This window comes from Alosa alosa, chromosome 18 (genome assembly GCF_017589495.1).
Source record: "Alosa alosa isolate M-15738 ecotype Scorff River chromosome 18, AALO_Geno_1.1, whole genome shotgun sequence".
Taxonomy (NCBI): domain Eukaryota; kingdom Metazoa; phylum Chordata; class Actinopteri; order Clupeiformes; family Clupeidae; genus Alosa; species Alosa alosa.
Window position 1 is genome coordinate 4511764 of NC_063206.1, and position 17500 is coordinate 4529263.

Consider the following 17500-nt stretch of genomic DNA (forward strand, 5'->3'; position numbering starts at 1 on the left):
GAAGGTTCTGGCGAAAGGGTCTCAAGCGCAGCCATGGGGCTAGTCTAGGGCCAAGGTGCCATGGGGCTAGTCTGGAAGGGCGGTGGGTTTCATTGGTGGTGTTTATGCTGAGTTAGTAGGTCAGCTTCAGGTGGAGTCAAGTTCATGGTAGCAGCTGCACACACACACTGTGCCACGGGGCAAGTTTGGTCACGTTCACACACACACACACACACACAGACGGTGCCACAGGCAACAAAGCACGCTCGGGCTTCACCGCCTTTGTACATGCCAGAGATGAAGCACTAGCAGGCAGAGAGAAGAGAGGAAAGGAGAGGAGAGGAGAGGAGAGGAGAAGAGAGGAGGAGAGGAGAAGAGAGGAGGAGAGGAGAAGGGGAGAGGAGAGGAGAGAAGGGGAGAGGAGAGAGGAGAGGAGAGAGGAGAGGAGAAGGAAGAAGGGGAGAGGAGAGGAGAGGAGAGAAGGAGAGAGGGGAGAGGAGAGAGGAGAGGACAGGAGAGGAGAGGAGAGGAGAGGGGGAGGAGAGAAAGAGAGGAGAGAGGACAGGAGAGGAGAAGAGAGGAGGAGAGGAGAAGGGGAGAGGAGAGGAGAGAAGGGGAGAGGAGAGAGGAGAGGAGAAGAGAGGAGGAGAGGAGAAGGGGAGAGGAGAGCAGAGAAGAGGAGAGGAGAGGAGACAGGAGGAGAGGAGAGGAGAGAGGAGGAGAGGAGACAGGAGGAGAGGAGAGGAGAAGAGAGGACAGGAGAGGAGAAGAGAGAAGAGGAGGGGAGGATGAGATGAGGAGAGGAGAGAAGAGAGGACAGGAGAGGAGAAGAGAGAAGAGGAGATGAGAAGGAGAAGATGACAGGAGATGAGAAGAGAGAAGATGAGAAGGACATGAGATGAGAAGAGAGGATGAGAGGAGAAGGAGAGGAGGAGAAGGAGAGAGAGGAGAAGAGAGGATGAGAGAGAAGGAGAGGAGACAGAGAAGAGAGATGAGGACGAGATGAGATGAGAGGATGAGATGAGAGATGAGACAGGAGGCAAAAAATAATACAGAAGGACATGGAGGAGGAACCCAGAACACACACACACACACACACACAACCAACAGATCCCAACAGAATGACACAGACCAGACCAGACAGATCCCGACCAGAATCCCACACAGGAAGCCACAGGCCACAGAAAAGGACCAACACAAGGACAAGACACAGACACAGACCGACCCACACACACACACACACACATACACACACACACATACACATACACATACACATACATATACACACATGCATATACAGCACAGTGGACAGAAGAAAGGAGGAGGGAAGGAGAGACCCAGTACACACAATGCATGGACACACATACATATATACATGCATATATACATGCACACATATACATATACATATATACATATATATATATACACATATAGACAGATTAGACATAACTTATCTTGGGATGAGACACAGAAGAATAGTGGAGGCATACATATATATACATATATATATATATACATATATATATACACATATACATACATATCTGGACCATCCCAGAAATGGACCACACACAGACGACCCAGCATACACATACACACATACACACACATACACACACAGTGGACAAAGCACAGTACAAGAAAGGTAGTAGGGACACGGAAGCCAGATGGATGGAACACTGAGGAGACCATGAATCAGACCACATGAGACATGACATAGAACTTGTAGACACATACACACGAAGGAATCACAACCACAGCCAGTGGAGGAAGAAGGCACAGAACTGGAAGGTGAGGATGAAGGTGGACAAAGAGGAAAAAGAAATGTAGTATGACAGAAAGAAACCAATGCCCAGTGGACTGGTGTCCCAGTGCACAGACTGCACACCCAGCACCCAAAAAGCAGGCCCAGTGCACAGGTCTGGGCAGTGTGTGTCTAAGGCCTACTGTTAAGAGCAAGTGAACGTTGAGGAATGCACATGTGAGAGATTCTACCGGGCACAGCAATGCCTCTGTCCGCGTGTTCGCCAGGCCGCCACAGAGGAGTCTCGAGCGGCACTGTTCGCTGAAACCCAATCCACCGTGCGGCTACATCCTGACCGGACGCGCGCGTGGGGGGATGTGCCGCTGCTGTCGGAGCTACTCTACTCCCGGACAATGCGCTCAACACAGCACCACAACAGCAACCTGTTTCCGGGGCTACAAAGCACTTATTTCATATAAAGATCTATTTACCTGATCTGTGCCCATGCAAATACTCGCCTTATACTCTAGACTAGAGTCTAGTCTATCCGAGCGACCGCTGACGACAGCGCTTGAGTAGACGTTTAGAAAAAGCCTGTAGCATGGGCTACTGAATGTGTGTGTGTATGTTTGTGTATGTGTGTGTATGTGTGTGTGTGTGTGTGAGAGAGAGAGAGAGAGAGAGAGGGTAGTGTAAAAGAGAGAGGGGAGGGGGTATAATTCCAGTTTACTATGCATGGAGAAACATGGTGAAAAGGCTGTTCGCATTCCGTCCCCGGGTCTCGCGGCAGTGTGCAGTGAGGTGACAGTAAGAAGTCATAAATATCGACACTTACTTGTCAAGAACAAAGTACAAGTCGAAGGCTCCGTGACAGGATCTCTCCGCCTCTTGCGTTTCCTCTTCTTCGCCGAGCGCCGCGCGTGCAGCTGTGGGCTCCTGCATCGTTATCATTAGGAGCACGAGAACAAGACACAAGTTCAGCCAAAGCCGCGCCATCTTTATCGCTCCACTGTCTATCTGCTCGGCTTCCAGTGCGGGTCTAACTTTTACATCCTCCCCGAGCCACTGAGAGTGTGTGTCCAGCGGCCGAGGACTACGCTATACGGCCGGGGAGTATGTGTGTGTGTGTGTGTGTGTTTGTGTGGGTGCGGGGAAGTGCTGCCTGGGACGCGACCGGACGAGGCTAGCCCCTCCTTACAGCAGCGCAGGACAGGACCTCTCTCTACGGGGCAACATGGAGAGAGAACACACTTCCCTTTTCCGGGAGAGAGAGCGAGAGAAGACTTCTGTCCGTTTCTCAAACATAAATCATGGATAAGAGATTCGGGCAGGCTGCCATTCTCTGATATTTACCCTCAGTCTCCGATTCTTACCCCAACTCCCATTATCATAGTTCACAACATGCGCGTTAAAGCATGGAATGAAATGACAGTTACGCCTTGAAAGAATGGCAACTGAGAGTACCCCCCCCCCCCACACACACACACACACACCACCTACCCGTCACAGGTTCAAGGTGTGTGTGTGTGTGTGTGTGTGTGGGGGGGGGGGGTATTAGGAACAGACATGAGGGGGGCAGAGTTACTGATCAGCGCCCGTTTCTCTGATTCATCTGTTATTTCGCGAGTTCCCTGTTCTTGCTCTGAATTCAGTCGAGCGAGCAGAGCGCTAGGTTGACTCGCGCGTGAAGATGGCATTAAGGGGCAAAGGGAACCAGACAGCCTCCGGGTACGACGACAACACAACCCGAATACCAGCAAGTCATCTGCGCTGCACTGCACTGCCAGGGCCGGCGCGAGTCACCGGGCTCGAGGGCATGTCTTTACGCATCCCAGCCACCAATTAAACTAATCAGGCCATCGCACGCGGGAGAAAAAGAGACCTGACACGCCAATGTGTGTGTGTGTGTGTGTGTGTGGCAACAACCTCTCTCTTTATGTGTTTGTGTGTGTGTGGCATCAACCTCTCTTTATGTGTGCGTGTGTGTGTGTGTGTGTGTGTGTGTTATCTGTCTGCAGCTTCCTGTAGGAGTGGGTTTTGGGTGGATATTCTCTGGACCCTCCCATCTAAAAGCTCCCTTCTATTTATAAACACCATAACAATTCGTTTCAGATGTACTGGAGCCAGTGTTTACACAGCATTGGCAATTATCCCGCTAGTAGCCTACGCTGATGCAGAATCACGCGACACCTGCCTGACATTTACACACGAGCTGATGAGTTTTCCCTCTAATGGCGCATTAACGGTCAGCCCAGTGGTTTCCGCCGGACCCGGCGTCAGGGCACAATCGAGCATTATTAACCGACATATGATCTCGAGGAGCGAGATGCTGCCACGGGGCGAATAAATTATGCATATTTTGAAAATGGTGAAAATGCTCTAATCTTGTGAACAATTAATTAATAATGCATCAAGGAGTTGTGAATAATTAGCCCAACAAGTACGCCCGTGTAGTTGGCTAGGCCTTTCTGATCATGTAGCGCGCCCGTGGCTGCTGGTCGTGGCTCTCACCCTGTCCGTCCCAATGATAGGATAAGTACTGAGTGGCCCGTTATAAATGCGGTATAAACCACTTTACATTAACAATCTGTTTTTTTTTTTACTTGTAGCATAGGTTAACTAGACTTGTTATACAATACAGAGAGTTATGTCTATAACGCTTTCATTTTCAAATAATTAATTAGGCTACGGCTACCCCAGAGATTCTGCACAGATTATTATCATGATGGATCATGAATGGAGGATTATAGTAGGCCTATTTAATTTCCTAATCCTCGTGTCCAAATCGGATTTCCCGAAGCTATATCTCCATTGATAATGGAATCCCTTCACTCTCGGCGCGCACTGCTGTTCATCTCAGCCGTGTCACCGTGAAATGCGCCTCATATGGCACCGGCTCGTGCTCGGACCCTCACCAAGGCTCCGGTGAAGAGGCAGGCGCAGTGCCCGTCTGCTTCGATTAGCACGTGAAAGGAGAAGGGCGCCAATCAGAGGCACCCTGGGGGCTGAGACACAGCAGAGCAGCTCGTGAAGGGGAGGGGGGTCATCGCGCATCCTCGCGACAAGGATAAGTGCCTGACAGAGAGCAGCTCGAGACACAGATTACAAGGAGTCTCCGCAGTTGTCACACACGCGCACCCTACGGTTCCCTGGCGACGTGGTTTTCTCGGAGGTGCACTATTGATACCGGCACATGCACCTGACTACCCATTAGGTAAGAACGTTAACGTGTATAACTATGCGTTATGGTTTGGACCGTTGTGGGTTTGGACCGTTGGGTTTCCGGCGTGTCGCGGGCTGGCAGTCCTTCTTTCACAGCTTCTTTCACAGTTTGATGCGTCTTTACAGTAACGAACACTCAAGAAGACGTGGTTCTACTTTTAAATTCGATTTGTAGATTCTGAGAGCAGCAGTGTGTCCGTTGTTTCCGCTCATAAAGTTCGAGGCGGTGATGGATGTGATGTGGCAACCCCCCGCGCACGCCACCCCCTTGCGCGCAGTTCTGCTCCAGATGGGAAAACAATGGAGGAGCTCTGACCGGAGCCGCGAGACAAAAGCTGCCCGTTGAATGATTAGCATCCTCGCAAATGACTGGAAATAAAATTTACACTAAGCACCGGTCTGCCAGCGACGTGAATTGGCCTGAAGGAATTCTGTCCCATGATCTATTTGCTGTGTATTTGACGGCCGCCCCAAACTCGGCCACAGTAGCAGGTGTTGGAAAACGACATGTTTATATTGACACGTAATTCTCCTCAGTGTGTCTGATGTATTTACGTCATGTTCTCAGCTTCTGTCATGTCCGTTATTTTCAGACTGAACATGGAGCATATGCTCATGTCTCGCGCCCTCTGGACCAGTGACGGCAAATGTGTCCCCACTCACGCGGGGGATGGGTTCGCCAGTGTGCACGTCACCCGCGAGCTGCCGGCGGGCGCAGCGTTCGGCCCGTGTGTCCTTCATAACGGCTTCTACGACACTATCGCCTTCATCGCGCTCAAAGCACGCGACACTAAAAGCAACTGCTACGCCTTTCGGGTGAGTTCAGGCGACTTCTGCCGATACGCCCGACAGAAGGACACATATTGAGTGATGTGTGTGTGGATGACAGAAGGACACATATTGAGTGATGTGTGTGTGTGGATGACTGAAGGACACAGATTGAGTGATGTGTGTGTGTGGATGACTGAAGGACACAGATTGAGTGATGTGTGTGTGGATGACAGAAGGACACAGATTGAGTGATGTGTGTGTGGATGACAGAAGGACACAGATTGAGTGATGTGTGTGTGGATGACTGAAGGACACAGATTGAGTGATGTGTGTGTGGATGACAGAAGGACACAGATTGAGTGATGTGTGTGTGTGTGGATGACAGGGTTCGCATCACTCTTCATCAGCTGCTAGATGTGTGGAGCGATGCTGTAAAAACGCAGGCGGTTACAGTAGGAAATGGAAACACTGCAGAGAGCTGACAGGGAGAGCAGTGGACAGTGCTGAGTCTGACCATAGAGCTGGTTGTGTTTAGTAGTGGACAGTGCTGACCATAGAGATGAATGAGGGAGAGTAGCGGACAGTGCTGACCATAGAGATGAATGAGGGAGAGTAGTGGACAGTGCTGAGTCTGACCATAGAGCTGGTTGTGTTTAGTAGTGAACAGTGCTGACCATAGAGATTAATGAGGAAGAGTAGCGGACAGTGCTGACTGTAGAGATGAATGAGGAAGAGTAGTGGACAGTGCTGACCATAGAGATGAATGAGTGAGAGTAGTGGACAGTGCTGACCATAGAGATGAATGAGTGAGAGTAGTGGACAGTGCTGACCATAGAGATTAATGGCTGACTATAGAGATGAATGAGGGAGAGTAGTGGACAGTGCTGACCATAGAGATTAATGAGTGAGAGCAGTGGACAGTGCTGGTTGTGTTTAGTAGGGGACAGTGCTGACCGTAGAGCTGGTTGTGTTTAGTAGTGGACAGTGCTGACCGTAGAGCTGGTTGTGTTTAGGGTTGTGTTTATTAGTGGACAGTGCTGGTTGTGTTTAGTAGTGGACAGTGCTGGTTGTGTTTAGTAGTGGACAGAGCTGGTTGTGTTTAGGGTTGTGTTTAGTAGTGGACAGTGCTGGTTGTGTTTAGTAGTGGACAGTGCTGGTTGTGTTTAGTGCTGACCACAGAGCTGGTTGTGTTTAGGGTTGTGTTTAGTAGTGGACAGTGCTGGTTGTGTTTAGTAGTGGACAGTGCTGGTTGTGTTTAGTAGTGGACAGTGCTGACCACAGTGCTGGTTGTGTTTAGTAGTGGACAGTGCTGGTTGTGTTTAGTAGTGGACAGTGCTGACCACAGTGCTGGTTGTGTTTAGTAGTGGACAGTGCTGGTTGTGTTTAGTAGTGGACAGTGCTAACCACAGTGCTGGTTGTGTTTAGTAGTGGACAGTGCTGGTTGTGTTTAGGGTTGTGTTTAGTAGTGGACAGCGCTGGTTGTGTTTAGTAGTGGACAGTGCTGGTTGTGTTTAGTAGTGGACAGTGCTGACCACAGAGCTGGTTGTGTTTAGTACATCACCTCAAGAATGGAGAGCTAAATGAGAGAAGAGTGGCATCGTTGGTTGTAGTTTTAGACCTGGGATTTGTGTGTGTGAGGTGAGCTGTGTAGCATTGTGTGTGTTTGTGTGTGTGTTAGGTGTGCAACTGTGTTTGTGTGAAGGTGTGTGATGTGCAGCTGTGTGTGTGTGTGAGGTGTGCAACTGTGTGTGTGTGTGTGAGGGCAGCAGTGTGCCGACCATGCAAATCTGGTGGTGCCTGTGGCCTATCCGGCGGCTGTGAGATGCACATGTTTATGATCACAGCTTTATGATCACGCTGTTTAAAGTGACCACAGGTTTATGATCAGAGGTTTATGATCACATGTTTATGATCACACTGTTTATGATCACAGCTTTATGATCACGCTGTTTAAAGTGACCACAGGTTTATGATCACATGTTTATGATCACAGCTTTATGATCACGCTGTTTATGATCACATGTTATGATCACAGGTTATGATCACGCTGTTTATGATCACATGTTATGATCACAGGTTATGATCGCGCTGTTTCACAGATTTATAATCATGCAGTGAGATTACAGTTATATCTGTATGTATCCAGATGAGAGATTAGACATTATTACTACTCATGATAATGATAGCCAGTGTGATGTCACAGTATTGAGTGTGATGATGTCTGTTGATGTCACAGGTTGATCCTGAGGCCATGAGGTCGTCTCCGCTGGCGTTGTCGTGGTTACGGCTGGTCCAGGCGGCTCGGAACCGTGTGGAGCAGAACACGGAGGTGTTCCTGAAGGCGGGTCAGCTGTTCTTCCGCACCCTGAGGCATGTCCAGGAGGGGGAGGAGCTTATGGTCTGGTACGACGAGGAACTGGCCCGCCTCCTGGGCCTGGGAGACGTCAGAGCCACATGCACACCTGACCGTAAGTACCTCACACACACACACACACACCTGACCGTAAGTACCTCACACACACACACACACACACACACACACACACACACACACACACGCACACCTGACCGTAAGTACCTCACACACACACACACACACACACACCTCAGACACACACACCTCAGAGCCACACGCACACCTGACCGTAAGTACCTCACACACTCACACACACACACACACACACCTCAGACACACACACCTCAGACACACACGCACACCTGACTGTAAGTACCTCACACACACACACACACACACCTGACCGTAAGTACCTCACACACACACACACACACACCTGACCGAAAGTACCTCACACACACACACACACACACCTCAGACACACACACACACACCTCAGACACGCACACCTGACCGTAAGTACCTCTCACACACACACACACACACACACCTCAGACACACACGCACACCTGACCGTAAGTACCTCACACACACACCTCAGACACACACACCTCAGACACACACACACACTCAGACACACACACACACACACACACACACACACACACCCCCCCAAGGTAAGACACACACACACACACACATATACACTCGACGGTAAGAGACACACACACACAAGACACTTTTAGTTTCACTGTAGAACCACCAACATTATACACTTCTAGGGATTATTGTGCAACTTGTGAGATTCACTGATGTTGATGTGTGTGTGTATGTGTGTGAGATTCACTGATGTTGATGTGTGTGTGTGTGTTTGGCAGGTATCTGCTGCGTGAGGTGTGGGCAAACCTTTCAGCACGAGCACCCGTATCTGGCTCATTGCCGATTCCTTTGCCCAAACAACAACAACAAAGCTGATTGGTTGAGCAGCGAGCCGCTGAAGTACAAGCCGGTTTCTGATTGGTTGAGCAGCGAGCCTCTGAAGTATAAGCAGGTTTCTGATTGGTTGAGTGGCGACCCTCGTGACCAGAGGCAGCCTGAGGTGAAACGGACACACAGAGACACACATCTCGCTCGCTCTCTCACACACATGCGCACACACACACGCACACACACACACACCGACTTCCACAACATCGCCCGGGACCTGGAGCACAGGGCGAACTCCTGCCCGAGCCCCCGCAAGCGTTGCCATGACGACTCCCCCGGCGGCCGCGGCACGAAGTCGGTGCTGCTGGAGAAAGCGAACCCGTCCAACGAGAGCAATATCCCCCCGCGTCCAGCAGGGGGCGACATGGAGAGTCCGGCAGCAGCAGGAACGCACCTGGGCACGGAGGGGGGTGTGTCCAGGAAGGAAGCCACGCCTGCTGGACAGCCCACTGAGGACAGGGATGCCGAGAACCTGAAACGCCGAGCGGAACGCTGTGACCGGAACCTGAGGACTCCTGAGCGTGTTCTGCACGGTTCTGTTAGGGTTCTGCGGGGGACCGAGGAGCAACGCAGTGCTTTCTGCAGACCGCACAGACACCTGGGGACGTCAGAGACACACACACCCTCCAGCACAGACACACACTCACACACACACACACACTCACGCTCCAGCACTGGCTTCTACAGCCTGCCCACGCCGTCCGCCGATCTCCCGCTCGCTCTGGAACCGAAGCCAGCGATCAGCTTCCGGAACGTTCTGGGCTCTGCGCTGCTCTACGGGGACCTGCCAAGCGGTCCGCCCAGCGTCCAGCCAGGATACCCCTACTCCCCTGACCAGTGGCCCCGGGGCGGTTTGGGGGTGACCCCCGTGACCCCCGCTGCCCCCCCCGCATCCCTGCCGCTGCTCCCCCCCACGCTGAGCCCGCTGGCCGTCGCCGGGCAGAACTGGTGCGCCAAGTGCAACCTGTCCTTCAGGATGACCTCTGACCTGGTGCTGCACATGCGCTCGCACCACAAGAGGGAGCCGGCGAGCACGATGCCGCTCAGGAGGCAGCGGGAGGAAAGAATGACCTGTCCAGTCTGCCATGAGCACTTCCGAGAGAGACACCACCTCTCACGTCATATGACCTCTCACAACTGACACACACACACACATACATACTACACACACACACACACACACACCACACACAAACACACACACACACACACACCACATACACACCACACCAGCCACACACACACATCACACACACACACCGCACACACACATACACACACACCACACACACACACACACACATACACACCACACACACACACACACCACACACACACACACCACCACAAACACACCACACACACACATACACACCACACACACACACAAACACACATACACACCACACACACACACACACACCACCCACACACACACACACACACACCACACAGCGTGGAGACACGGACTTGGTTGATTAGGTGATGATACTCATTTGTGTTTGGTTTCATAGCGACTTATTTATTTCAAAACGTTTTACTGGTGTGTATAGTAGAATAACACTGAAGCAATATGGCTGTAGTGTCCACTAGATGGCGCTAGTTACAAACTTCTTACTGTTTTGTAGTGTAGATGAATGATTGGCAAGCATCTCCAGTCAATGTTAGGAAAGTGTGTGTGTGTGTGTGTGTGTGTGTAAGACGTGCCTTATGAAGCTCAGGGTGTAAGAAGTGATGGGACAGTAATAAAAGCTATTAAAGCACAAAATGGTTCAGTTTCCTGTGTATCCCTCATTTCTGAAGCTAACTTGCCACCAGACAAATGACTCTCAGATGTCTCAGATAGCAGTCAGTTCACGTTAATGCAGCACCCTGTGTGCTAACTCAGCGTACATTTAAACAGAATAGTGTTGTCTCAATGAAAGGACTATTCTAAATATAACTTTATTAGTAGAATTCGATAGTGACAGTTTATGTTCTAACTTGCGTGTACATCTGTAAAGTGGGTTTACCACTGCTGCTGCTCCAACTTCCTCAACTGTTATCATCACGAGTTTGAAAACGCTCCCTCCCCTTGGGCTATGTAGCCAAGATGGTGTTCGTTGAGGCCGAAAAGTGTCCATTCCACTATTCCGCCCTCAGCTTTTTGACCGTTATGAGCATAGGTGTTAGAAAGCTGGATACCGCATCGTCTGTCGAGTTCTATTAGGTGGGATACATGAACGCGGTCGACATATTGCTGGGGGCAAACACCTTACTGTCTATGGGCAACACTTTCCAGCAATCAGAGACACCTGTCTGATTTCCCATCAGAGACACCTGTCTGATTTCCCATCAGAGACACCTGTCTGATTTCCCATCAGAGACACCTGTCTGGTTTCCCATCAAAGACACCTGTCTGGTTTCCCATCAGAGACACCTGTCTGATATCCCATCAGAGACACCTGTCTGGTTTCCCATCAGAGACACCTGTCTGGTTTCCCATCAGAGACACCTGTCTGATTTCCAGTCAGAGACACCTGTATCTCCATTGGCCTCCAGTGATTGTTGCCCCCACCAAGATGGCGGCGCTATTTGCATACATTCTGGAGCCCAATGTGGTATCTAGCTTTCCAATATCTATGGCTATGTGTCATCCTGGGACTTGCAGTGCACTTTTTGACGTCAAAATTTTCAGTGGAACTCATGTACTCAAATTAGGTATTGTAAGTACAGAAGTATAGTCAAATGAGACACAGTGTAACTCACTCACTAAACAGAGAAGCTAACTCACTCACTTGCTTACCAGAGAAGCTAACTCACTCACTTGCTTACCAGAGAAGCGAACTCACCGCCAGAGAAGCTAACTCACCGCCAGAGAAGTTAACTCACTCACTTGCTTACCAGAGAAGCTAACCCACTCACTTGCTTACCAGAGAAGCTAGCTCACTCACTTGCTTACCAGAGAAGTTAACTCACTCACTTGCTTACCAGAGAAGTTAACTCACTCACTTGCTTACCAGAGAAGCTAAATTACTCACTAAACAGAGAAGCTAAAGGCTGTTTTAGGCTTCTGCGTCGAATCGACGACGGCACTGCATCGCCGATGTACCCCCCAAAGCCCTCCACTGTCGCCTGACGCGCACCTCCAAAAAATTGTAACCTGGCGACACAGACAGAGGATTGTAATTGCTCGACTCAATCTGTGTGTTGATAGCCAGCTGCTTCAAGCAGCCTGCTGTGCAGAGTAGCAACATTCTAGTTCACTGACATTAGCTTTGCAAATAAACTCATTATTTTAACTCATCAAATAAACTCACATATTTTGGTTACAGTGGCGGTGCAAAGTGTCTATTTGTCAGTAACGTTTTGAACTCAGCACTAGGCCAGCAAGCAGCACTTTGTGGGCAGTTGTGGGAAAGTTTGCTTGCTAACATAATAACTGGCTGGCAGACACATCGCAAATAACCTCACTTGTTGTTTTCTGGTTATAATAACTAGGTCATTTGAATATACTGTGTCTATTTCTCAATAACTTTTACAAAATCTAAGCAAGAAAAGGACAATAAAATATTACTATTTCGGCACAGCAGTCTATGGAGTTCGCCATTCTGACTACATTTTCTGTGGTGAGCAATGCAGACAGAGGAGACACAGAACTTCGAAAGGTTCATGCTGGTGTTGAGGCAACGGCGTAGTCACTGTGTGGAGTCGACGCAGAAGCAGAAAACAGCCTTAACTTACTCACTAAACAGAGAAGCTAACTCACCACCAGAGAAGAAGCTAACTCACTCACTTGTTTACCAGAGAAGCTAACACACCACCAGAGAAGCTAACTCTCACCACTGGAGAAGCTGTTTGTGGCCACCATAGAGGCCAACTTACTCACTCACTTAACAGAGAAGCTAACTCACTCTGTCACCACTAGAGATGCCAAAACATAAACTCACTTACCACAGAAGCTAACTCACTCACTTACCAGAGAAGATAACTTAATTACTGACTTACCAGAAAAGCTAACTCACTCACCTCTAGAGAAGCTAACTCATTCACTCACCACCAGAGAAGCTAACTCACCCACTCACTTACCACAGAAGCTAACTCACTCACTAACCTCCAGAGAAGCTAACTCGCTCACTTGCTTACGACAGCAGCTAACTCACTCACCACTGGAGAAGCTGTTTGTGGCAATAGAGAGGCTAACTCACCACAGAATCTAACTCACTCTGTCACCACTAGAGAGGGCAACTCACTCACTCACCACAGACACTAACTCACTCGATCATTTACCAGAGAAGCTAACACATTCATTCACTCACCAGAGAAGCTAACTCACTCACTCACCACTGTAGACATAAGCAAACAGGCACAGATCCACTAGATCAGGGTAGTAGAGGTAAACTGAATCTTTATCTGTGTACAATTTTACACAAGGGCTGACGCTTACACTGACACAATAGCAATAGCCTTTACTGAAATACTGTGAGCTTCATTGAACATGGCTGTTCTTACGTTAGCTGATTATTATTTTTTTATGTTCGCATCCACGTTATCAGGAGAATACAGCAGCCTAAAGTTTTATTTTGAACGCTTACTTTGGTCTCACTCATTGCATCCAAATAACAGAAATAGCAAACTCCAAGTTATGGTAGGGTAAGTTAAGCTATAAGCACATAACCAATTAAACACGAAGAAAAAAGTTAACGGGACACTTTTTGAAACTATTTTAGGTTGTGTAGGCCTATCAGTGCTTTCTGAACATATTGAACACACTTTTAGAAATACCGTGATAATACCGAAAACCGTGATCATTTTGGTCACTATAACCGTGAGGTTAAATTTTCATACCGTTACATCCCTAAAGACGATCATGATGCGTGCGTGTTTGTTTATGTTTGTGTGTTTAGGCAGGTAGTAGTATCTAGTATTTTTTGTCAACACTCCACTCACATCATTATTCTTCACACCACATCATTATGAGTATGCTATTATAGTATTATATGAATATATTCAGTTGAATAAAAGCCTGTTTTTTTGTATTATTTTTTTTAAACATTTATTTGTTTTATTTATGGCAAAATATTTAATTTAGCTAGTTGCTAGTTTCTGTTCTCCATCCTTTCCCACCTAACAAAGTTCATATTTAGGCCAAATCTGAGGTGCCTACGATCCTAAATCTGATCAGACACCCTTTGTGAGTTTCTCTACCAAATTTGATGTTTTTTTTATCACAAAATGATCAATTGACGTTAACCGCCCCACTAAATGTACAAAAAAAGAAAAGAAGCCTTTGTAAAACAGTGGTAGTATTTCATTGATACTGTTACATAACAACTCCAAAGCCCTTTTGCCTAAATGCAATTTGATTCTTCAAACATTCACTAATGAAATTGGACTTGAATGTGTTGATTGGTACAGTATGTCTCTGTCAGCCATAACCTTTTATGACAGGAAAACAATTAGACCTTTACCTTTGACCCTATAACCTTGAATACCATCAGTTCATCTATAATCAATATTATAATCAATAACTGTGCTAGGTTTAATTAATGATGATGATTTGGAGATACTGGCACTATATTTGTGCATTTGTGACCCCATGCGGCCTTGACCTTTGACCCCAAGACCTGAATATCCAATTAGTTCATCAACCCCTTATAGTGAGTAAGTATAACAGGTTTGATGTGGATAATTCCGTTGGCATGGAAGATATTGGCTAATATCCAGATGAGCTAGCATAATAAGATTTGGGCAGTAATCACTGTACCATGGTTCATTCGAAGCTCTGTAATTTTTTGGTGTTGTGGGCACCTGACATTCTTAATCTACATAAAATGACTGTTCAAATGATACCAAATATGCTTTCGCTCTATTTACTTCCACTTTTGGCCCTTTTTTGGGCTAATCAGCTCAGACTATTAGAGTTATTTTTAGGACAGATATTCACATGCAGATTGACAGCCGTTTTAAAGGCAGCTGGGGGTCACTACAGCGAGCCGAAATTCTCGAGACAGGACGTTTTGTCAAAATGTCCTCCTTAACAACTCTATTTCCCCCAACTTTTGTATTCATGAAAACAGTAACATTTCAAAGTGGCTTGTTTGGTGCATATTTTTCCATGTAACTCTCAGTCTCAGCCACATTTTCTGAAGTACATTTCTACAATACAGGCATGCAACACAGGCACAATACAGGCATGCAGCACAGGCACAATACAGGCTTGCAGCACAGGCACAATACAGGCATGCAGCACAGGCACAATACAGGCATGCAACACAGGCACAATACAGGCATGCAGCCTGGGCACAATCTGAGGCTTGCAGCACAGGCCCTGTCTATACAGGCATGCAGCACAGGCAACAACACAGGCCTGTACAGGCATGCAGCACAGGCACAACACAGGCACAATACAGGCATGCAGCACATGCATGCAACACAGGCACAATACAGGCATGCAGCACAGGCATGCAACACAGGCATGCAGCACAGGCATGCAGCACAGGCACAATACAGGCATGCAGCACAGGCACAATACAGGCATGCAGCACAGGCATGCAGCACAGGCACAATACAGGCATGCAGCACAGGCATGCAGCACAGGCACAGCACAGGCATGCAGCACAGGCATGCAGCACAGGCACAATACAGGCATGCAGCACAGGCATGCAGCACAGGCACAATACAGGCATGCAGCACAGGCACATTACAGGCATGCAACACAGGCACAACACAGGCATGCAACACAGGCATGCAGCACAGGGCATGCAACACAGGCACAATACAGGCACAATACAGGCATGCAGCACAGGCACAATACAGGCATGCAGCACAGGCATGCAGCACAGGCACAATACAGGCATGCAGCACAGGCACAATACAGGCATGCAGCACAGGCACAGCACAGGCATGCAGCACAGGCATGCAGCACAGGCACAACACAGGCATGCAACACAGGCATGCAGCACAGGCACAACACAGGCATGCAGCACAGGCATGCAACACAGGCACAGCACAGGCATGCAGCACAGGCATGCAACACAGGCATGCAGCACAGGCACAACACAGGCATGCAGCACAGGCATGCAACACAGGCACAGCACAGGCATGCAGCACAGGCATGCAACACAGGCATGCAGCACAGGCACAACACAGGCATGCAGCACAGGCACAACACAGGCATGCAGCACAGGCACAACACAGGCACAACACAGGCATGCAGCACAGGCAATTATGTTTCTTGTTGTATTTTCTTCCACCATTCTTCTCCTTCAGAACTGCATGGGTAAAGATAGATGGCTCTTGTTCAAGGTCCACTGAAGCACTACCCTTCTTGTGGGCATATCACCTTTATTTACATCTGTTCTGGTTGGTTGGTTCTGGTATCATTTAGACAGACTCAGACCGAGAGAATTCAGATTAGCTCTGAGCTTCAAGCTCTTCTGACTCGAGAATTTCTCCTTGTCTTTACATTCCAGAGATAGTTACAAACTGCAGTCACTGTCTGTTTCCTCTCGGCTACTTGGATTATACTCCTTTTCACGATCTACATCTTCGCTATCGTCTGATTTTCATTTGAATCTTCAGGGGGAAAAAGTATAATTATAACCATGGATTTACTCTTCTACTTTATTCCGAGTATGTTCAGTCTGAGTAGTACCCATTTTAAAATTGGAAAAGATCTTTATGTTAAGGGACTCAAAAAACAATCTAAACATCTTGAACGTTGAGCATAGAAAGACACACTTAATAAATCTCAACTAAAACATGTGAGGACACAATAGTGTGTGTGTGTGTGTGTGTGTGTGTGTGTGTGTGTGAGGACACAATACTGGAAGAGATAAAAAACCAACACTGGGCTCAAGGAAAAGAGCGGCAGACATGGAACAATCATCTATGTCTTGTGTATATCGCAGTGTGTGTGTGTGTGTGTGTGTGTGTGTGTATACCGCTACTGTATGCATGGAATGGAACAATCATCTATGTCTTGTGTATATCACAGTGTGTGTGTGTGTGTGTGTGTGTGTGTGTACCGCTACTGTATGCATGGAATGGAACAATCATCTATGTCTTGTGTATATCGCAGTGTGTGTGTGTGTGTATACCGCTACTGTATGCATGTGTGTGTGTGTGTGTGTGTCTGTGTATGTGTGTGTGTGTGTTTATCGCTACTGTATGCATGATTAGCACTCTACTGTGAATAGTGGCCCTCGTTTATAAAATGAACGTAGAAAACTACACCCACACACTGCAACCAAACTCTCCAAACTTTAGATAAACAAACACACACACAAACCTATGCACTCAACATAATCCACACACAGGCTCAGCAAAGTGAGCTGTGAATCAGTGGATTGCTTCTCAACTCATACCACTGACGCCCCCTACTGTTACTATACATGTCATGAGTGTGTGTGTGTGTGTTTGTGTGTGTGTGTGTGTGTTTGTGTCTATAACCT

At 48.1% G+C, this 17500-nt stretch overlaps 2 protein-coding genes across 2 annotated transcripts in view; one reads left to right on the top strand and one right to left on the bottom strand.

Annotated features, from left to right (window-relative positions):
• antxr1d (ANTXR cell adhesion molecule 1d) overlaps positions 1 to 2872 on the bottom strand; it is a 30838-nt gene extending 27966 nt beyond the window's left edge. Inside the window, 1 exon segment of the mRNA XM_048270268.1 lies at positions 2565 to 2872. Within this exon segment, the coding sequence (XP_048126225.1) occupies positions 2565 to 2671 (107 nt within the window). The 5' untranslated portion in view covers positions 2672 to 2872.
• A 1779-nt stretch (positions 2873 to 4651) lies between these two features.
• Positions 4652 to 10261, top strand: prdm8 (PR domain containing 8). Its single transcript, XM_048270140.1, has 4 exons — positions 4652 to 4943; positions 5545 to 5767; positions 7959 to 8190; positions 8957 to 10261. The coding sequence occupies exons 2-4, from the start codon at positions 5552 to 5554 to the stop codon at positions 10204 to 10206; spliced, it is 1698 nt and encodes a 565-aa protein (XP_048126097.1). The 5' UTR covers positions 4652 to 4943; positions 5545 to 5551; the 3' UTR covers positions 10207 to 10261.
• Positions 10262 to 17500: the final 7239 nt, after the last annotated feature.

Excerpts from the sequence above, each read along its gene's own strand:
- prdm8 (XM_048270140.1), top strand. The coding sequence starts at position 5,552 with ATGGAGCATATGCTCATGTCTCGCGCCCTCTGGACCAGTGACGGCAAA. Across the intron at positions 5,768-7,958 it reads GCAACTGCTACGCCTTTCGG|GTTGATCCTGAGGCCATGAG; the intron begins GTGAGTTCAGGC and ends TTGATGTCACAG. Across the intron at positions 8,191-8,956 it reads AGCCACATGCACACCTGACC|GTATCTGCTGCGTGAGGTGT; the intron begins GTAAGTACCTCA and ends TGTGTTTGGCAG.